At 42.3% G+C, this 23,133-nt stretch overlaps 1 protein-coding gene across 3 annotated transcripts in view; it reads right to left on the minus strand.

Moving 5' to 3' along the window:
• Positions 1–23,133, minus strand: part of PARP8 (poly(ADP-ribose) polymerase family member 8) — a 452,966-nt gene that overhangs the window by 35,487 nt on the left and 394,346 nt on the right. For all 3 annotated transcript variants that reach the window (XM_077462768.1, XM_077462766.1, XM_077462767.1), the window contains exons 16-20: positions 20,325–20,450; positions 18,893–18,958; positions 8,211–8,278; positions 5,087–5,135; positions 1,940–2,052 (exon numbers count right to left, since the gene is read on the minus strand). In XM_077462768.1, the coding sequence (XP_077318894.1) occupies positions 1,940–2,052; positions 5,087–5,135; positions 8,211–8,278; positions 18,893–18,958; positions 20,325–20,450 (422 nt within the window). The remainder of the gene's footprint in view (positions 1–1,939; positions 2,053–5,086; positions 5,136–8,210; positions 8,279–18,892; positions 18,959–20,324; positions 20,451–23,133) is intronic.

Consider the following 23,133-nt stretch of genomic DNA (forward strand, 5'->3'; position numbering starts at 1 on the left):
TTCTTTATTCATGACTGTGTTCTTAGGCAAAATTTTAAGTGAGCCCAGTCCCTTGGCTGAGAAGCAACCTCACAAATGAATGATCTCAGGATGCTTTACTGTTGGCATGACACAGGACTAATGGTAGCGCTCACCTTTTCTTCTTTTTTCTGGATGCCCTAAACAATCGGAAAGGGGATTCATCAGGGAAAAAATTACTTTACCCCAGTCCTCAGCAGTCCAATCCCTGTACCTTTTGCAGAATAAGAGTATATCCCTGATGCTGCCCTTCTGGAAACCAGGCAATCCTCCAAAAGTCTTCTCCTCACTGTGTGAGCAGATGTACTCACATCTGCCTGCTGCCATTCCTGAGCAAGCTTTGCGCTGGTGGTGCCCAGATCCTGCAGCCATATCAACTGTAGGATGACGGTCCTCTCTTCTTGAAGTTCTTGATGATCCAATAAATGGTTGATTTAAGTGCAGTTAGTAGCAGCAATGGTGACTATACATGTTTCCTTGAAAGTAACCATGGTTAACAGAGGAAGAACAAAGATTTCAAGCACCACCCTCCTTTTAAAGCTTCCAGTTCTTTATTCAAACTCAATCAGCATTACAGAGTGATTTCCAGCCTGGTCCTAGTCAACACTGACCATTGTTAACAAGCGAATCACTGATATGATGCCAGTTGGTCCTTTTGTGGCAGGGCTTAAATGCAGTGGATTATTTTATTTTTTTGGATTAGGTTTATTTTCATGGCGAAGAGGGACTTTGAAATGAATTGCAATTTGATCACTTTTCATAACATTCTGGAGTATATGCAAATTGCCATCATAAAAACTGAAGCAGCAGACTTTGTGAAAATTAATATTTGTGTCATTCTCAAAACGTTTGATCATGGCTGTACTAATTGTAGGTATTCTTTCAATGCCAAGTACAGGAATACAATGTTTCAACATCTCTTGTGTTTGATTGGAGCCTCCTGCCCCTCTTCCTCCTCTAAACCTCTTCCTGGGCCCTGAACCCCATCCCATTTGTCCTAGGAAATAATGTCAGCAGAGAGCAAGCTAGGGAACACAAAATGCTGTCACTAGAACAACAGTGAGGGAAAACCTTTCATAGGTGACATCAGTTCCAGTGACAAGTAAAGTATTTGTCCTTCTTTAAAAAACTAAAATAATTACATTCTTGTTCCCATTTAAGCACATAGGGAAGTTTGGTCAGACTGCATCAATAACTTACTTAAATGCACCAGATCTATCACTATTAGGGAAACTACAATAAAATTACCAACAAGATGGTACTACACAACAAAATTACATTCTAATTTCCCCACTGTTCCCCAAACATGCTACAGAGATTGCAATTTCATTGGCTCCTTCCCACACATCTTTTGGGAATGTGAAAAAAGTTTCTCTAATATGGAAACAACTTGAAAATGCGCCTCTAGAATATCAGAAAAAAGACTAGTTCACACAATCTGTGTCTCTATTCATTGGCTTGTAGCTCTTCACTGGAAATCCTCAGACCTACCAATAATTCAAGTGAAATCTAGGATCAATAACACTTATCTAATGGAAAAAAAAAAAAAAATTCACACCCTACACAACGCCATTCATTTATTGAGAAGAAATGGAACCCCTGGTTCATATACTCTGAACACCTTTTAAACCTCATTTAGAAAATCCACCTTCAATCAATACCTTTCAGTAAACACTAAATCCACACTTAAATCACTGCTTGATTATTAGTTTACCATATGTATTAAATATAATTATTATTCTTCTATGTTTTTACATTACTATATTCCATATTTTCTGATGATTATTATATATTGTAATTTATTGGACTTATGTGAAATATTTTGCACCACCATTATCTACCTAATAAAAAGTTTGTAAAAAAAATAAAATAAAATAAAAAAAATAAAAAACAGACACAAGCAATCTTAGTACAGACTTACTGAAATGCAAATGTGCTCCCAAAGAGTTTTTTAGCAGCTCTGAAATTCGCTTCTTTGGCTGGTGGACTGCTGAGAAGTAGGAACTGGTGAGGGGTGTGCATAAATTTCAGTTGCTGTAAGGCAAGAAATATTCATTGGAATATTAGTATGTTAATCCAAATCAATATCGCTGTTTGATAAGGAAGTGCACAGTAAATCTGCAAAAGTTCACATTGGTTCTTCAACCAAATCAGATTCTGAGCTTGGACCACATTTATTTTCAGTCCACTTTCCCATCTCTACAGTCTATGTATCAATCACTGTACCTTCTGTCTATGCAGATTACAGTTATACATGTATCTAAAGGACAATAAAAACATGTCATGGGGAAATGAAATAGAAGAATCTGACTATAAAGAAATAGGAGTATCTCCTGGCTTTAACCACTTAACCCCGGACTATTTTCCAGCTAAAGGACCAAGCTCCTTTTTGCCATTCGGCACTGTGTAGCTTTAACTGACAATTGCGCAGTCCTGCAACTTGGCTGCGAAACAAAATCGGCGTCCTTTTTTTCCCACAAATAGAGATTTATTTTGGTGGTATTTGATCACCCCTGCGGTTTTTATTTTTTGCGCTATAAACAAAAAAAGAGTGACAATTTTGAAAAAAACGCATTATTTTTTACATTTTGCTATAATAAATATTCACTAAAAATATATAAAAAAAAGTTTTTTCCTCAGTTTAGACCAATACGTATTCTTCTACATATTTTTGAAAAAAAAAAATCGCAATAAGCGTTCATTGATTGGTTTGCGCAAAAGTTATAGCATCTACAAAATAGGGGATAGTTTTATGGCATTTTTATTAATAATTTTTTTTTTACTAGTAATGGCATCAATCAGCGATTTTTATTGTGACCGTGACATTATAGCGGACACGTCAGACAATTTTGACACATTTTTGGGGCCATTGGCATTAATACAGCAATCAGTGCAATTAAAAATGTCACTGGCAATGAAGGGGTTAACCACTAGGGAGCAGTATAGGGGTTAAGTGTGTGTGTGTTTTTTAACAGTAGGGGCGTGGCTTGGCATCGGACGTTACTGATCGTCTTTCCCTATAACAGGGAACAGACGATCAGTGACAAGCTCAGTAGGAAGCACGAGGAGAGGTTTGTTTACACTTACCTCTCCTCGTTCTTCAGCTCTGTGACCCGATCGCGGGACACCGGCGGCGATCGGGTCCATGGGTCCGGCAGCCACGGAGCTCAGGACCGGGTCACGAGTGCGCCACCGGCTGCGCACTCGCGACCCACGACTGGACACTTAAAGAGTAACGAACCTGTACGTGCTTGTGCCCAACCGTGCGATTCTGCCGACGTACATCGGCGTGAGGCGGTCCTTAAGCAGTTAAAAAAACAGACGTCAATAATTTCTTATTGTTTATATCACAAATCCCATAGGAGTCCATTCACACTTGTGCGATTCACCCCATTCTTTTCAATGACACACTTTCAAATCTTTTCAACTTTGAAAAGGTGCCTGCACTCATTTGGTGTGACTTTTGATGCAACTTTGATCCATAGAATGTAAAGTCGAATCAAAATCACACTGGAAATTGTGTGACTTTGGAGATGCGCTAATGTGAAAGGAGCCTAAAACAAGGACTTTATTCTTTGTTTAAATACAGTGGGCAGTGCCATGCCAAAACATACATGACCCAGAGCTAAAATAGAGAGCCATTCCAACATGCATGCAGCTTCTTGATACTTTCCACTGTTTGTCTGTCAAAACTGCATGTAAATGTGTTCTGGATAATGTGGCAAAATGGAACATTCTCAGGCTATAGTCTCTGCAGACTGAATATATGAATACTACATTATGGCCACTAGATGGTGCTGACTATTATAGGATATAAGCATGCTTCTCAGCTCCATCTAGTGGCCATAATGTGGTATTCATATATTCAGTCTGCAGAGAATTTGCATATTCATGCATTCAATCTGCAGAGAATATAGCTTGTGAACTTTTGATTTTGACATATATACACACAAAACAAATTTACATGCAAATTTATAAACACCTCTAAGATATATTCTATTGCTTTTTTTTTCCTTTTTTTTTGTTTTGGACAGAGTGGAGAGGGATTAGAACACCTGTCAGTTATTGATGTCTGTGTCCCCATTAGGGAGATTCGCCCTCTCTATTTCTCCTGTTTACCACTACCATTGAAAGCAAAAGTAAAAGAAAATTCCAAATTTTGGGTTGTCCCCAGAATAGTAATAGAGCGCAAATCTTCCAATGGGGACACTCGTTTCAGTGACCTGGGCGTCCCCTAAAAATTCCCTTAATTTACAGGGATTTCCTCTCACTTCCTGTTTGGCTATGGGACAGGAAGTGAAGGTAAATCTCCGCAATGAAACAGAGATGGCGACAGGGGTTACATCCCTCCTTTACTCTATCCAAAATGTAAAAAAAATAAGTTTTGCCCATAGTTCTACTTAAAGCTCTGCTTACCTTGTGGTGGGTTCTCCACAGTTCACATACTCACCCATTCAGTGGATCCAGCTTTGTCCTGCCAAGATCCTCTTTTCCCCAGCCACTACCAGGATCCTGCGCCACCATGTTTGTGTGTGACTTTATCAGGAAGCCACTGGCTCCTCTAAGTTCAGCTGGCAGGACTTCCCGATGACACAATGCAAAGAGCATCCCCCTCCTCCGGTGTGAGTGAAACACTAAGGCCTCCTGGGATATGTAACATAAATATCCCAGGAGAGACAGTGCATGTCTTTTGCCTAGGCAAATGATTTGTATTGGAAACAGGACCCCTTTTTCAAGAAAAAAAAGGGAAAAAGTATGACAGCAGGCTGGCTGTGCTGGCTAGAATGCCTGTATGAACATTAGGACTGAATGGACAGAAATACAATTCCTTTGGCATGTAAAGGATTTGTTTACTTTTATACACGTCAAATGTGAACTTAGCTGTTGTTTGCCTGGAATTTAGCTTTAATTGCTCCAAAGTCACAGCTATGTTATTAAAATATAAAGAAAAAGAAACAGCCAAACAAAAAAGCATGCAGCACATAATAGTAAATAACACAATGTACAGTAAACAATTCACGTCATTCCATTGACATTAATGCGTTTGCATAAAACCAGCAAAACTTACCCTGTTAACTGGCAATTTCACAATATGAGATCTATTACTTGAAATCACCCTGGAAAAGAGAGAAGCGTGGAATAAACAGATGTTCCTTTCTACTTAGTTACTAAATCTCACTATGTGGAGAGAGATTTGCATGGTAATTGTGCAGAATGGCACATTTTGCAAATATCTTCTGCAGCCACTTCCCTCATTGCCTGTTCTGTCAATAGAGATCTTCATGTACGAGCTAACAAAGTGGAAAAGAATCTCTATAATTACCGAAGTCTCAATCACTGGGCTAATGTGAAAAACACTATCTGCTCGCCGCTGAAAAGATTGTGATTAGAGAAATGAGTCGCCAAGGAACGCCAGCCTTCATGAATCATAATGTGACAAACATAATATACCATCTGTAGAAGGTGAACAACATTTTCCCAACATCATCTTGTGCAAGGAAAATCCTACAGGAGCTTCAAAGAAGAGCCACCTCTACACTCTGCTCAGTCAGTAAGGCACCAAAAAGGACAGAACCGATGTACCAATCACAGCAACCCTTAATGGAGCTGTCAATTTATTGCTCAGTTTTGATTTTACAATCAATTGAATTTTGCTGGTCAATCAAACTCATGGATGGCAGATTGCTTAGTTTTTTGGCGATTTGGTGACTACTTGTGATCATATTTGTAATTCGTGGTGGCTCAAAGGTGTTTGAACTTGACTAGATATTATATGCATGTCAGCCTTTAGCTACTGAACAGAAAACTGATCACAGTAAATATTTTGTTTACAATGGCTCCCGCGCTGAAATTCTGTCATCGGTTCCTACCAGGCACTTCCCTGCATGGGGATTCCATGCTATGCCCACATTTCCTGCTGGTCTTCTAAGATTTTTTACATGGTCCATAAATGTGCTGCTGATATTTACACTAACTTCTACACAAAAATTGGCTGTAATGTGTGTGGGGTACTTTAGATCGCAAGCTCCTCTGGACAGACATTGAATAATAAACAGCACAGCACTCTCTGAAAATCATTATATATTATGTCTGTGCTATATAAGCAATACATTATATACAATTACATTTTGACAGCTACAATCATATGTTGAAGGGCCAACCTATGTTCTAGAACTTGAAGAAAGTACCCACATCTGATGGTGGAAGCCTGCTGTCTGTAGTTCTCTCTGCTGGCTTCCTATGTCACCACTGTCCTGTTGTGATGTATGGACTGATGGGAAGAAGAGTGTTGGGAGATTCAGGCATCTGCTCACATTCGAAAGTGTGTCTTAGGTGAAGATCCTTCGAGAGGCTTAGTAAACCCTACAAACTGGTGGAAGAAAAGGTCTCCTATGGTGAGGGGGCCGCACCTCAGCATAACCAGGGGCCAGATGTGGCCCTTTGTTTGCCTTTATCTAGCCGTCTAGTGACACCATCAATAGGGCCCTATTTCTCCCATCCCATTAAAACCAATGAATGCTGGGGGATTTTCTACACCCACTAACCACAGTATCGTCCCCTTAAAACCTGAAGGACAGTAATTTGGCCCTTTTTTTAGAAAGTTTGGACGCCCCCGCCCTAGAGGAACCTTGAAATAATTTTCAGGTTCCAGGGAACCAATGCTAAATTTGGTCCATCAAAGTAATTACGAAAATCCCCCTTACATTGGTGGTTAATGGAATTAAAGCCCCCCTTATACTGATGGTTAGAATGCTAGTCATCTTAAAAGATCACTGGGGTCATGCTACTAGCTCTGCCAAGTCTGGATGGACTTAGAAATATGAAGATACTGTCAGATGGGGGGTCAATTAGCCACTGCTCAAGGAACCCCTAGCAACCACTGGAGGAGCCCTGGTTTTTCAAAGAACCCTGGTTGAGAATGATCAATCTATTAAGTATTAGAAATGGATGGCGACCTAAAAATATGCTTAGTATTGGATTAATTTGTTAAGTAAATTATTTTGTTTTGTCATAATCGCTATGTTAGAATGAATTACTTTTGGAATTTGTTTTGTATATTCGAATTTGTTTCATATATTTATTAGTGTTATTTACAAAGTATTTTGGAAGATCGGCTATATTAGTTTTAACGTGTAAATTTATTATTTCAGGATATTACTTATGCACTCCGAGTCATCCCTGCTAGTCCAACACACAAAATAACAGCAGGAACAAAATAAATTTTTGGATTCAATCATTATGTTATGATTTGGAGGTTCTGATAGATCCACCTCCATCCAATTCAAACACAATAAGTAGGAATCATCTTATTTCACGTTAAATGGATGGTCTCCCAAGTCCAACCCCAATACAAGAAGAATCTTATCAGAATAATCAGGCAACAAATAAAAACAAATGGATCTGAATTAATTTGGATCATTATGTTATTTTGGCTGCCTCAAACATTAACATAATCAAAGCCCAAACTATCGCATCATGTAATCCGAATGAAACAAATGAATACAAATGAATTTGTTGTTTTTGTTACAATTTATTTCAGATTCGTTGAAATTCATTACTATTGAGATTCGTATACATCCGGATCTCCGAATAACTAAAATTTTGCATTAATTTTGATTTGTAATTAATTGCACACTGATTCGAGTGCCATGAATGTAATGTACTGCAAAGAGTGCCTGTGCTATATCAATGTCTGGAATAAATAATAAACATATCTTTGAGGACACGGAAAAACAGAAAACAGGAAAATGGTTGTGTTGAAAAACATGGTTCATTTAGCTGGACGCTGCAAAGAAAACTGTGTAATTTCAACATACATCACCAACCTGTTAAATAAGTCTACTAATTCTAATCACTGTAATCTAATTTTCTAGCTGTCTGTTTATATAAACCTCTGAATCAAAAAAGTCACTATCCCAAAATTATCCTACAAAAAAGGCCATTTATTTAATGGGGCTGCCTTTTATTTTATCGGGCTGCCACCATGTGGCTATATCTTGCAATAAATCAGCTTGGACTCATCTTGGGTTAGATTCCTGTTTATCTGACAGTCCAGCTCTGTTATTTCAGTCCCCAGCTCTGAGGATAGATTTCCTATTTTTCCAATAGCCCAGCAACAAATTTCATTAGGAAGATAATGCATTTCTCAGGAAGTGCTGTAGACTGTACGGTGTATAAATAGCAGCACAAACCATTGCAGCAAAGGGTGGGCCAGGGGATCTTGCTTATCCATCTGCTTCTTGATTTCCAAATAAGGTGCCTGGAGCAATAAAAATAAAATACGTATAACATAACCGTGCAACCTCTAAACAAACAACGCATAGACAGATTTAATGCCGAGGTGATGTAAGATGGAGAATTTAATTTGTGCGACCAAACGCTATTTAAAAGTAAGCCATGCCATTAATTAGTAATGGTAGCCTTGGCTGTGATACAGAACTGTATAATAAGAGTTATATCAGGTCATATGAGGACAGGCCGCCTCGTTCATGGGAACTTCAATGCTAAGGGGCAGGTTACTCGGGTTACCTGCTGCCTCCTGTCAATCTAGATCGCTTGTATTATGTATCAAATAATTTGGAAAGGAAAATGCACATAAAATGAATATCATTTTGGCTAGCTCTGCGTGAGTTAAAGCCCAACTCCAGAAATCAGGAACAATCTACCCTTACAGTGGGGCTCCCCTGCACTGCAGGGGTTAATTCTCATTATGTCAAGGGGTGATGGAATAATACTTAGCTTGTTCCATGCTCAAGCTTGGTCCTCCAAGTATGACTTGCCCTCCTGCAGCTTCCTTTCTAAACCACAGTGGCACGCTCACCTCCACCATGTAAAATACAGGGTTATAGCCATGCATTATACCTTATGACGGCAAATAAACCTACAGGGAGAAGTAGGCAGTACCAGAGCCGCCCAGAATGGGGACAGGGTAAGTAATCCAATCTGTTCCTGTACCCCCTAGACATAATGCTCATTTAACCCTTCTAGCCTGGGGGCCCACACAGCAAAGACAGATTTTTTTCACTCATTCCTAAAGTTAGGCTTTAACTAATTTCCATGTTAACCCCTTTCCCATTCAGCCCCAGTGTCCCTTTAACAAGGTCTGTAAGTGTGAGTGGGGGAGCTTGGTTGTCACAGTGGTCACATGAACAAGAGCTGTCAGCTCTAGCTCATTACTAGAGATTGGGAGCCGTCTACAACAGCTTGGTTACTGCGCTGGGAGTTCACAGTGAGTGCACCCTCAGTACAGAAACAATGTATGCCCACGGACATAAATGTGGCACATGTGGGTGTGTTACAGAGGAGTTCTGCCCCCCCACGAAAATATTTAAAGTCAGCAGTTGCAAATACTGTAGCTGCTGAGTTTTAATATATGGAAACTTACCTGTCCAGGGTTCTCACGATGTGGGCACCCCAGCTGATTTTCAGATTGGCTCTCAGGTGCTGCCACCACCATTCATGATAAGGGAAACCGGCAGTGATGTCTTTCAGCTAAACAGCCGATTCCCTATTGTGCATGCGCGAAGTGCACTGCACTTTCTAACTGGCCCGGTAGTGTAGGAAGGAAGAGGGGGGCCAAACTTCCGAGGGGCAGTGCCACGGCGCAGTCTTCCAGAAGTGGGGATTACAGGTTCCTGCCCCCCCCCCCCTCTTGAAAGAGGCCAAATGTGGCACCGGAAGGGGGGGGGGGGCGATAAATGGAGCTTCCACTTTTGGAACTATATTTCAATGCACATATGTGTTAAATGGGCAGCAACAGGTTAAAGAAGAGGACAGTTAGCCACATAATACATACGGTATCTCACAAAAGTGCATACACCCTTCACATTTTTGTAAAATATTTCAGTACAAATATTTGTATTCAAAATTTTTAGAAGAATAACAAAAGGCATATAAACTGCCCACGCAATTTAAATACAATACACACAGCGCAATGTTACCACAAGGAAGAAAAACAGAGGCATAAGCCCCAAAAAAGAAAGGAAGGAATGAAGGAGAAAATGATAAAGTGGGAGGATAAGGAAAGGAAAGATCCAGGGTAGGTAAACAGGAAGAAAGGAAAGAGAGGATCGCATAGGAGGTATATGGACTCGGGATCGTCAGGCGGGTCAGTCATAGGCGTCCGATGCTAGCTGGAGGAAGAGAGGGAAAGGAGTATTGGAGCCATGGTTCCCAAACCTTTAAAAATTTGTCATGAGAGTCCTTGGGAATGCTTGACATCTGTTCATTGAGTATGAGAGCTGTCATACGTACATACTCTAACACCCTGAAAGGGAACTATAGGCTTCCTCCAGGCATGGGCAATCGTCCTCTTGGCAGAAAAAAAATAGATAAGTTGCCAATTTCTGCTGACGAGCATAGGGGCCAGAATGGGGCAGTGCAGCAGGGCCAATTTAGCATCCTTTCGGATAGGCAGGGGAATGTCTACTGAGGTATGTAGCAGGGCGAGCTGGGAGATCCGCGCTGCTAAATAATATTTGGCGATATTCTGAGCCCCCAACCTGCCGTGGAGTCTATACGTAAAAATGGTAGTCTGAGAGACTCTAGAATGTTTATCAGCCCAGATAAAATGCAGGATCCTTTTTTGCACTAAGCGTAGATAGTGTGGGGGAACCCACACAGGAAGAGTGCGGAAGTAGTACAGGATCATGGGCAGGATTGTCATTTTTCTAGTTAATGCGGCCTATCCAGGATAGATATGGATGCTCCCAAAATTGGTGACAAATAGGGATTAGTAATTGGGAGTCAGTCTGATGCCCAGGTAGTCGATAAAGGAAGATGCCCACCAGTAAGGGAAATGGGATTGCAACTATGTCACATTTTTGTAAATATTTAATTATAACTTTATCTGACAACATTGAAGTACACTGAAGAAATTACACTTTGCTACAATGTAAAGTAGTGAGTGTACAGCTTGTACAACAGTGTAAATTTGCTGTCCCCTCAAAATAACTCAAAATAACTAAACACACAGCCATTAATGTCTAAATACACACATACACTATATTACCAAAAATATTGGGGTGCCTGCCTTTACACGCACACGCTCAACCTGATTGAAAACCTTTGGGATGAACTAGAGCGGAGACTGCGAGCGAGGCCTTCTTGTCCACATTAGTGCCTGACCTCACAAATGCGCTTCTGGAGGAAGTCAAACATTCCCATAGACACACTCCTAAATCTTGTGGACAGCCTTCCCAGAGTTGAAGCTGTTATAGCTGCAAAGGGTGGGCCAACTCAATAATGAACCCTACGGACTAAGATTGGGATGCCATTAAATTTAATGTGCATGTAAAGGCAGGCGTCCCAATACTTTGGTAATATAGTATATACAGCTGTGCTCATAAGCTTACATACCCTGGCAGCATTTATGATTTCTTGGCCATTTGTTAGAGAATATTAATGATAATACAGAGACTTCTCTTTCATTCATGGTTAGTGTTTGGCTGAAGTCATTTATTATCAATCAACTGTGTTTACTCTTTTTAAATCATAATGATAATAGAAACTACCTAAATGACCCTGATCAAAAGTTCACATACCCTGGTGATTTTGGCCTGATAACTTGCACATATGTTGATACAAAAGGGTTTGAATGACTAATAAAGGTAACCATCCTCACCAATGATCTGTTTGCTTGTAAATAGTGTGTGTGTATAAAAGGTCAATGAGTTTCTGGACTCCTGACAGACCCTTGCATCTTTCATCCAGTGCTGCACTGACATTTCTGGATTCTGAGTCATGGGGAAAGCAAAAGAATTCTCAAAGGATCTGTGAGAAAAGGTAGTTGAACTGTATAAAACAGGAAAGGGATATAAAAAGATATCCAAGAAATTGAGAATGGCAATCAGCAGTGTTCAAACTCTAATCAAGAAGTGGAAAATGAGGGGTTCTGTCAAAATCGAACCAGGTAGAGTAAAAGGTAGAGTAAAGTCAGGTAGACTAATAAAATGTTAGCCACAACTGCCAGGAAAATTGTTTGGGATGCAAAGAAAAACCCATAAATAACTTCAGGTGAAATACAGGACTCTATGAAAAAATGTGGTGTGACTGTTTCAAGATGAACAATAAGGAGGCACTTGAAGAAAAATGGGCTGCATGGTCGCCAGAAGGGCATTACTACGCAGATGCCACAAAGTATCCCACTTACAATACGACAAGCCTCAAACCTTCTGGCACAAAGTCATTTGGAGTGATGAGACCAGATTTGAGCTTTTTGGCCACAACCATAAACACTACATTTGGAGAAGAGTCAACAAGGCCTATGATGAAAGGTACACCATTCCTACTGTGAAACACGGAGGTGGATCCCTGATGTACTGGACATGTGTGAGCTACAAAGGCACATGAAATTTGGTCAAAATTGATGGCAAGATGGCAGTATGTTTTAAAAAATACTTGAGGAACATTTGCATTCATCAGCCAGGAAGCTGCGCATGGGAAATACTTGAACATTCCAACATGACAATGATCCAAAACACAAGGCCAAGTTGACCTGTCATTGGCTACAGCAGAATAAAGTGAAGGTTCTGGAGTGGCCATCTCAGTCTCCTGACCTCAATATCATTGATCCACTCTGGGGAGATCTCAAACGTGCAGTTCATGCAAGATAGCCCAAGAATTTACAGGAACTGGGGGCTTTATGCTAAGAGGAATGGCCAGCTTTATCATCTGAGAAGATAAAGAGCCTCATCCACAAATACCACAAAAGACTTCAAGCTGTCATTGATGTTAAAGGGGGCAATACACTGTATTAAATAATTTGTTAACCCCCCAAAAATGGATCCTGCTCCTTGTTATATGTTATAACTAGGGATGAGCCGAACACCCCCCGGTTCGGTTCGCACCAGAACTTGCGAACGACCCCCGCGTTCGGTACGAACGTTAGAACCCCATTGAAGTCTATGGGACTGGAACGTTCGAATTGGAAAGTGCTCATTTTAACGGCTAATATGCAAGATAGTGTCCTAAAAAGGGTTTGGCGACCTGCCTCCTGCCTCAGGGGACATGGGTCACTGCAAAAAAAAGTTTTAAAAACTACCGTTTTGGCGGGAGCACTGATTTTAATGACGATTAAAGTGAAAAAAAAAAAAGTGAAATATTCCTTTAAATATGGTGCCTGCGGGGTGTCTGTAGTATGCCTATGAAGTGCCACGTGTTTCCCGTGTTTAGAACAGTCCCTGCACAAAATGACATTAAACGGAAATAACACCATTTAAAACTGCTTGCGGTTTTAATGTTATATCTGGTTCCTGCAATATGGTTGAAAATCATTGAGAAACATGGCATGGGTAGCCCTCCCTGCCCATTACCAGCCTATTTGGGTCTTGTACGCATATTAAGGGGAACCCCGTACCCATATTAAAAAAAGGAAATGCGTGTGGCCCCCAGGCCCTATATACTCAGAACAGCAGTATACAGGCGGTGCAAACAAGACAGGGACTGTGTAGGTTTGTTGTGTTAAGTTGAATCTGTTTGTCATTTTCAACCGGTACATTTTTAAAGTGTAGCTCCAGTCAAAAAAAATATCTTTAAGCTTTTTGGAAAACATAGGGAAGGGTTATCACCCCTGTATAATTTGTTTTGTCGTCCATCTTTTTTCATCTCACTTGCTGCTGTCTCCTTGCGTTTGCAAGTAGGAGATGTTTGTAAGTTGGATGTTTGAAAGTAGGGGCCTGCCCTATATTATAGCGGTATGTACTGGGTACAGAGCACGCAGACAGCATCTCCTAACACTACTGACTGCAAGCTCTATTATTAACCACTTGTTAGCCCAATGTTTGCATAAAGCGAAAGATGAAGTTATGCTGAGTAAATAGATATCAAACATGTCACTCTTCAAAATTGCACATGCCCGTGGAATGGCGCCAAACGTCGCTACTTAAAAAATCCCCATAGGCGACGCTTTAAATATTTTTTTACTGGTTACATGTTTTGAGTTGCAGAGGAGGTCTAGGACTAGAATTATTGCTCTCGCTCTAACATTCTCGGCGATACCTCACATGTGTGGCACATGCGAGCACATGGGGACATGGGCGCTTTAATTTTTATTTTATTTTTTTATTGTTCATTTTACTTTATTTATTTTAGTTTGACATTTTTTTTCCCAAAAATATATTTTTGATCACTTTTATTCCTATTACAAGAAATGTAAACATCCCTTGTAATAGGAATATGGGGTGACAGGTCCTCTTTACAGTGAAATCTGGGGGGTCAATATGACCCCACATCTCACCTCTAGGCTGGGAAGCCTGAAATAAAAAATAAAAAAAAGATTCTGGCTTTGATCGTACTGGCGAGTTGGTAGAAGCACCGGAGGGCGGTGAGGGGTGGGGGGCGTCTATGGCTGGGTATTTCAGGGTATCACCGAGTATGGCTGGGTATCTCTGAGTATAGCTGGGTATGGCAATTTATGGCAGGGTATTACAGAGTATTGGCGGGGTATTGGCGGGGTACTACAGAGTAATAGCAGGGTACTGCACTGCAGAGTAATGGCAGGGTACTGCACTGCAGAGTAATGGCGGGGTACTGCACTGCAGAGTAATGGCGGGGTACTACAGAGTAATGGCAGGGTACTGCACTGCAGAGTAATGGCGGGGTACTACAGAGTAATGGCAGGGTACTGCACTGCAGAGTAATGGCAGGGTACTGCACTGCAGAGTAATGGCGGGGTACTGCACTGCAGAGTAATGGCGGGGTACTGCAGAGTAATGGCGGGGTACTGCAGAGTAATGGCAGGGTACTGCAGAGTATGCACTGGTATTGCAGAGTATTGGCAGGGAATTGAGGGGTTAAATTCGGTGAGCAGCGATGTGGGCACTGCAGATGCAGCCCACATCGCTGCTGACACCGATCTCTTTCCCCTCCGCTGTACCGATCGGTACAGAAAGGGGAGGTAGGAACAGGCGTCATAACATGACGCCGGTTTGTTTCCAAGTGATCACTCCGTCATTTGACGGAGCAATCACGTGGTAAACGCCCGCTATGAGCGGCCGTTTACCGTGATGCGCCGGGTCCTATGGACCCGGCGGTCACGGATGCTCTCGAGTGCGCACACCTCGGGGCACGCGAGAGCAGAATTCTGGGAGGCCGTTAATTAACGGCCTCTCTGAGTTAAACAACCGCCCTGAAGCCGTTAATCGGCAATGGGCAGTTGTTAAGTGGTTAAAGCTAGATCACTAGCTATATAGGTGAGGTGAATATAGTGGTGTATACTGCAGTCAGGGCACAGACAACAACCACTACACAGCAGCAAGATAGGAAATCAGCCAAAAACGATTGGTGTGTACTGTGTTGAAGGTACACAGAACACCCACTGCTTCAGATGCAAAGTAACACACTACAGGAGGCCGCCTTAAAGGCGGCCTTATATAGTGTGGGGCGTGCACTACACAGCCTGAGCTATGATTGGCCACAGGCAGGATGCCTGTGGCCAATCATGGCTCTCCTCGCTGCCGGCGCTGCGATTGGCCAAGCATGCGGGGTCACAGTGCATGCTTGGCCAATCATCGGGCAGCAATGCACTGCGCCAACGCAGTGCATTGTGGTCCGCGCGCACGTCACTCGAATTTTGACGCGAACGGCCAAAACGTTCGGAATTCGCCGAACGGCCGAACGGCCAATGTTCGAGTCGAACGTACGTTCGACTCGAACACGAAGCTCATCCCTAGTTATAACCATGTTATATGACACAGTGCTTGTCCTGTGTTATTTGGCCCCCTGTAACACCTAAAAAAACCTGGCTGATCCTGCCAGTTGCTCCCCACCCCTCTCTAAACTGACCACAGTGTATCATGGCTGCTGAGACCAGACACTGTGGTCGGTGTAAGTGCCTCTGTCATCAGCAGCCTGCTATCTGCTCTCCTCTCTGCTCCTGTGTCCTCCCCCCTCCCCTCTCTGTCTGTGTGTGAGCCACCCCTCCCCCCTCCTGCTGCTCTCATAACACTAACTTGTATACACCATCAACACTGCCCCCTTTTGCAGTGTCCCCCTCTGTGAATGATTTATAAATATAAATGCTGTAAATACCTCATTTAAAGTGGTTGTATACTATTTTTTTTTACTTTTACCTACAGGAAAGCCTATAATAAGGCTTACCTGTAGGTAAAAAAAATATCTCCTAAACCTGTACGGTTTAGGAGATATTCCCCTCGGTATGCGCCGCTGACTGCAGCGGCGCATGCGCACAAGGGGATTCTCGGCTGTAAGCCCGGCAGTGGCCGGACCCGGCCGGGATGAAATCTCCCGTGCGCATGCGTGGGAGTGACGATATAGCGGCTTCGGTCACTCACAGCGCCGGAGCCGCGATACCCGGAAGAAACGCCGAGGGAGCATGTCGGCCTCCTTCTAAGGTAAGTATTTCATAATGAGCTAGTGTGCGGTGCATACTAGCTCATTATGCCTTTTCCTTTGCAGGTAGAAAAAAAAACATCTGCGGGTTTACTCCCGCTTTAAGAGCCAAGATTGCGAACACACGGCCAGCCAGCTTTCTCCTCCTCTCCTCCTCCACTCCAGACTGACATCAGCAGGGAAATCTCAGCCCCCCCCCTGCATCTCTCAGAGGAGAAAAAGAGAAAGCCGGCCAGTCATGTGATCGAAATCCCGGCAGTGAAATTAGGTATTTGCAGCATTTATTTTTATAAACCCCACACAGAGGGGGATACTACAATAGGAGGCAGTGCTGATGGTGTATACAGGTTAGAGTGGCTTAACAACCACATTAAGAACTGGAGTTTGTAATAGGGTTGCCACCTTTTCTTCAAGTCAAACCCAAACACTTTAGCTGAGCACAGCAATTTTTTTATACATATATTTTGCTAGTAAATAACTTTTCTAATCACATGAAGTTAATAACAAGAGTTCCCCTTTACATCAGAGTCCATAGAGTTCCCCTTTTACATCTGAACAGAGGGACTCTGCAGACTCTGATGTAAGGGAGAACTCTGGGGACTCTGACATAATGGATGCTCTGGGAACCCTGATTTAAGGGGGAACACTGAGAACTCTGATGTATGGAGAGGACTCCGTGTATGGGGTAACACTGTGGCCTCTGGTGTAAAGAGGAATTCTGATGTAAGGGGTGCTCTGAGAACCTATATTTACCTTAGTGTACCCACTCAAAGGCAGGAGAGAGAAGAGGGGGAGACTTCAGTCACAGACAGGGGTGGATGGTGAGCTCACTCACCCCTTGGCAGTCAGCACTTCTCATCCAGATGTATCTGAGGCTGCTGGACTTCAAATTTCTGGCCCCCATTTTCCTTTTCTAAGGCACAGCCCTGGAGACTGGAGTGTGGGCAGACACAGAGGTGTAGGGGCGGGAGGAAGAGGTGCAGATCGAGCCCTCTTTCCTCTCCCGTCTGTGTATGTGTTTGGGGGGGATTGTTAGTGCTGGATTTGGGCAGTGTGAAAGAGTGTAACAGACACACTCAGCTTAGACAACTGCAGCCAGCAGCCCTGCTGGGAACTGGGAAGCCATAGTCCAGTCTAAAGAATGTGTCTGAGTTTCAGGCGGTCTGACAGGTGGCAACCCTATTATGTAAACTTCTGATCAGGGTAATTTGGGTAGTTTCTGTTGTGATTTTAAATTTAAAAAGAGTAAACACAGTTGATTGATAATAAATGGCTTCAGCCAAACACTAACCATGAGAGAAAGAAAAGTTTTTGTTATCATTCATATTCTCTGAAACATGGCCAAGAAATCATAAATTCTGCCAGGGTATGTAAACTTATGTGCACAACTGCTGTACATATACATACATACATATATATACATACATACATACATACATTATATATATATATATATATATATATATATACACATAGACACACACTATATGTAGCCTTGCCCTGTCATAGGCACTCGTCAAGAGTGCCAACTATGCCCATTCTTTGTGTCCCCCATTCACAGAAGCCATACTATAGATTCCAGCAATGAAAAGTGCTCTATGAATAAAGATGCAAGGTCTTTCATTCAACTGCCCATTTAAAGTAGTATAGTACAGCTTCTTTGAATGAAACAACATACAAACACACCTAAGGCTACATACACACAATCACATGGGGGTGGATAGATGTGTGTGCCCAGAACTCTGCAGAAAACACTGACCCTAGGCACACACTAGCTTTGCCCATGGTCGATCAGAGGCTCTATGTACATACCTGCTCAGATGAGCAGTTACATTCAGAAATCTGCAGTTTGTAAATGTAGCCTTAAAGAGGAAGTAAACCCTGATGGGTTTACTTCCTCTTTTTTTCCCTGCAAAGGTAAAGCATAATGGACTACTATGCATCGCATAGTAGCTCATTATGTGTCACTTACCTGACACAGGAGCCAGCGAAGTCGCCGCTGTCCCCTGTAGTCCGCCGCATCCATGTTGCTTGTGGCGTCTCGCAGCTCCGACGAATCACAGCGGCACAACCGCGATGACGTCACTCCCGCGCATGCGCACGGGAGTCGCGCCTCGCAGCTCCGCCGCTGTCATACGGCGAAGCCGCGATGACGTCACTCCCGCGCATGGGCACAGGAGTCGACAAATTTGGCAAATCCATTCTTGGATTTGCCGCATTTAGTGCGCATGCGCGCCGCTGTCTACGGCGCATGCGCCGTAGACAGCGGTGCCCATTTTCGGGCAAATATCTCCTAAACCATATAGGTTTAGGAGATATTGCTTGGACCTACAGGTAAGCCTTAATCTAGGCTTACCTATAGGTCCAAGTTGTTTGGAAGGGTTTACTTCCTCTTTAAGCACGTGTAAAAGTTCTCAGAAACAAGCCTGAAGGCATGAAAGACATCCCAACACTTGGTAAATGTGCATGTTACAATGTATTTGCTTTTTAAATACAGAAGTAAAAATTGGGGGCCGATGCTTACTTGAGTCATCTCTCTGATAGATGCGATGCTGTCTAGTGCCTTCTGAACTCTGTCGTAATTCTTTTTCTGTTAAACAAAAAGATAGGTCAAGGAACATTCAATGCTATTAAAACAGATGAAGAACTAGCCTTGGTTTACACTGCTGCGACCCCATTGTTGTAAGATTTCCAATGCTACTTGTTTGCAACTTTTGTGCGTCCATGGGACTCTAAGTTGCATTGAAGTTGCATCAAAGTAGTGCAGGAACCTTTTTAAAAGTCGCTGATTGATAGGAACAGCCGCCATTGAAATTAAAGTGCTTGTAAAGAATTTTTTTTATTTTTTTATAATAAATATGTTATACTTACCTGGTCTGTGCAGTGGTTTTTCACAGAGCAGCCCCAATCCTCCTTTTCTCGCGTCCCCTGGAGAGTTCTCGGGCCCTTACTGATTCCCCCTATAGAAAACTGCTTGCTATGGGGGCACTCATGTGTGCTCACTCGCTGAGTCGGCTCTGTGTGTCCATAAGACACATGGCCATATTTCGTCAACGCCATCAATGACGTCACCAACATGTTATGTGTAATGTTACCCTTTGTTACATTTGATGGTGGGGCAGGGAATTACACAGATGATTGGGATGGCAGCCTGCTGTCATGTGACAGTTTCCCACAGTTTCAAACTGAACTGAGCTCAGCCTAAACCTTAGCTCATCCCTAGTCAGCAACACAGAACATCATTAAAAGAGAAGTGTAGCGATTGAAAATGGCAAAAATCATACTCACCTAGATGGCTACAGCACTGGTCCCAGCTACAGCGGTCCCCCGCTAACACTACACCGAGAACTGTGCGATCAAAGACCTCTAACTGCTTATTTCAAAGTCTATTGTGTGCTTTGCCCCTCCAGCACTCACTGGCGCACCGGGCCTTGGAGGGGACAGGAGCAGCAGGCTCAGCCTCTCACTGAGAGGCTGAGCCAGCTGCCAGTTCAGGCATCTGGGTGGATCCCGACATTAAAGTTGGGACCTCGCCAGAGCCTAGGTCGGCTGACTGATGTCAGTCGACAGCAGACTTTAGCCTGCTGTCGGCTGAACACCGGTCACAGGAGTGCGGAACTAAGTGCACTCCTGTGATGCACAGGAGAATTTGGGCCAAAAAAGCTTTGGCTCTATTTCTCCTTTAAACCAGACACAGCCAGACAGCACTTTTTCTGTGTTCTCCACAGCAGACAATAAATGAATTACATTTTAAATGTCTATGAACACCATAGGCTCAATTCACAAACCTAAAAAATTTAAGTTATTTTCAATTGAACCTAATAGGAGTTGAAAATTGCCATCACATGAGTAAAAATGAAAAACCTTATTCCAGTTTAAAGCTTTGTGAATTGAGCTTCATGTGTGTAAAGCATATTTAATTGAAGGAATATGAAAGCATACTAGTGAACACTTACTCTGGGATTAAAGGCCAGGGCCTGAGAATCATTGGGGTCTACCACCGAAGGATATGGCTCAAAAATAACAACTTTCCTTGGAGATTCCAAAGCAGACCGACACATGGATACTAGCAGATCTACAACCTAGAAACAAAAAAACATCAACAACAATGGACTGCATTTACTGAAATTATTTCCATTTTATATTAGCCCAAAATATAAGTAACATTCAAATTATGAAATATTCTGGACAAGGAACACAAATAATCTTGGGCAGAAAAACATAACATGAGTGCCAATCTTTTTGGTTGCCAAATGCTGGGCAACACTTGCACTGCGGTTGAAGGATCCGTAGAGGCATTACACAGCCTTCAGCTGACTCTATGGGGTTGATTTATTAAAACTGGAGAGTGCAAAATCTGGTGCAGCTGTGTATGATAGCCAATCAGCTTCTAACTTCAACGTGTTCAATTAGGCCCCTTTCAAACGGGACGGATCTGTAATGATCCGCCCCGTGATGATCCGCTTGCTCAGCGGGGATCGCTCCGTTTATCCCTGCTGAGCCGGCAGATGACAGGGCAGTCCCAGCACACTGTGCAGGGACCACCCTGTCAGATCTCCGCTCTTCTCTATGGGGGAATCGGATGAACACGGACCGTCTGGCCGTGTTCATCCATTCCGCTCTGCAGATGGATAGAAAAATAGGATTTTCCTTCGTCTGCAGAATCGGACCATAGCGGAGACAGATGATATCGGGTGTCTGCGGATGTTCATCCGCAGACACCCGCTATCCCATAGGGATGCATGTATGTCCGTATTTCATCCGAAAATGGGTGGATGAAATACGGGCATAGAGTCCGCATGTGTGAAAGGGGCCTTAAGTTTTGGTAATAAAACCTGGAAGCTGGTTTCCATGCATGGCTGCACCAGATTTTGCACGCTCACATTTTAGTAAATCCCCCCTATATGTCTATCTGCACATCTGCCTTGGAACATTTGAGCTAATATCACTGCCTAAAGAGAGTCTTAAAGATTGTTTGTTCCAGGGAATATCCCATTGATTTCAGAGAATCAGGATTTTTTTTCCCCACTGCAGCAAAATGGACTATGCTTTATAGTGTTTCTTTTTTTTTTATTTCTCTGGATCTGGGTTCTGTATATAGAAGTTCTTTTTTTATATTTATTTTTTTTTTTTTTTCTTTGAGGTTGAACTGGATAGACGTTTGTATTTTTAAACCTAACAATTTAACCATGTATTTTCAGGTCTGTACAAGAAAAAAAAGAAGCTTACTACTTGACGAACCGTGACGTAGCGGTACGCCACTGGAATTCAAGTGCTTCTACCGGGATGATGCCTGCAGCTGAAGACATCATCCCAATATTGTTTTTTTCAGCCGGTGGTCAGCTTTCTTGTAAAAGCAATCCTAGTGGCTAATCAAATGCTCAAATACTTTTACAATTAGCGGGAGGGGATGAACCCTCTTCCGCTGCCTTCTGTGGCTTTCTCAGGCTGTCCCGTCCCACCAGGAGAGCCAAGTGCTTAGCTGACGCTTAAGATGGCTGACCATAGAGCGGATCAGAGACAGGAACAGCTCTGATCCTCTCTATGGTATGGGAAACCAGAAGCGATGGAGCATTTTATCACTTTCTGTTTCGTGGTTGTAAACAAACCCTTAAGGCAAGGGTAGGCAACCTCGGCCCTCCAGCTGTGGTGAAACTACAAATCCAATAATGCCTCTGCCTCTAGGAGTCATGACTGTGATTGTTAGGGTCTTGCAATGTCTCATGGGACTTGTAGTTTCAAAATAGCTGGAGGGCCGAGGTTGCCTACCCTGCCTTAAGGGTTTGAAAAAAGTATTGCATTATACGGATCTTGGTATGATCAGAAGCTTTTAAGGGCAAAGGAGAGATTTGGGGTATAATAGACCCCAGATCTCTTAGTAAAGACTGCCTGTCACTGCCTAGTGCAATCACAGGGGATATTCATATTTCCTATGATAACAATAAAAGTGATAAAAAAAAAAATTAAATAATTAAAAAAAAAAGTTAAATCTCCCTGTACCTCCGTACTATAACGAATGCATGCGTCAGTCCCACTCACGCACGAACATGCAAGGTATCACCGTGAACATCAAATAGAGGGCAGTAAGTCTAGCACCAGACCTCCTATGTAAATCTAAAGAGGTAACCTGTAAATGCTTTTAAAGTGTGACATATGGATAATTAAATGTCCAGAATTTCTCGCTGTTACAGAGGTGGGCGCATTTTAACCACTTCAATACAGGGCACTTTGACCCCCTTCCTGCCCAGGTCAATTTTCAGCTTTCAGTGCTGTAACATTTTAGATTTTGATCATTTTTTCCACACAAATAGAGCTTTCCTTTTTGTGGTATTTGATTTTTATTTTTTGCGCTATAAACAAAAAAAATGACAATTTTGAAAAAAAACACAATATTTTTTACTTTTTGCTATAATAAATATTCCAAATTTATTGAAAAAATTTATTTTTTGACATATTTTTGGTAAAAAAAAAATGCAATCAGCATATATTTATTGGTTTGCATAAAAGTTATAACGCCTACAAAATAGGTTATTGATTTATGATTTTTTTTTTTAACTAGTAATGGTGGTGATCTGAGATTTTTATCGTGACTGCGACAATGCGGCGCACAGATCGGACACTTTTGACACTTTTTTTAAACCATTGATATTTATACAGCGATCAGTGCTACAAATAGCCACTGATTACTGTATAAATGTCACTGGCAGGGAAGGGGTTAACACTAGGGGGCGATCAAGAGGTTAAAATGTGTTCCCTAACTGTGTG

The sequence above is a fragment of the Lithobates pipiens genome, unplaced genomic scaffold (genome assembly GCF_037356315.1).
Source record: "Lithobates pipiens isolate NorthernLeopardFrog02 unplaced genomic scaffold, aLitPip1_a1.2 Scaffold_3, whole genome shotgun sequence".
Lineage (NCBI taxonomy): Eukaryota > Metazoa > Chordata > Amphibia > Anura > Ranidae > Lithobates > Lithobates pipiens.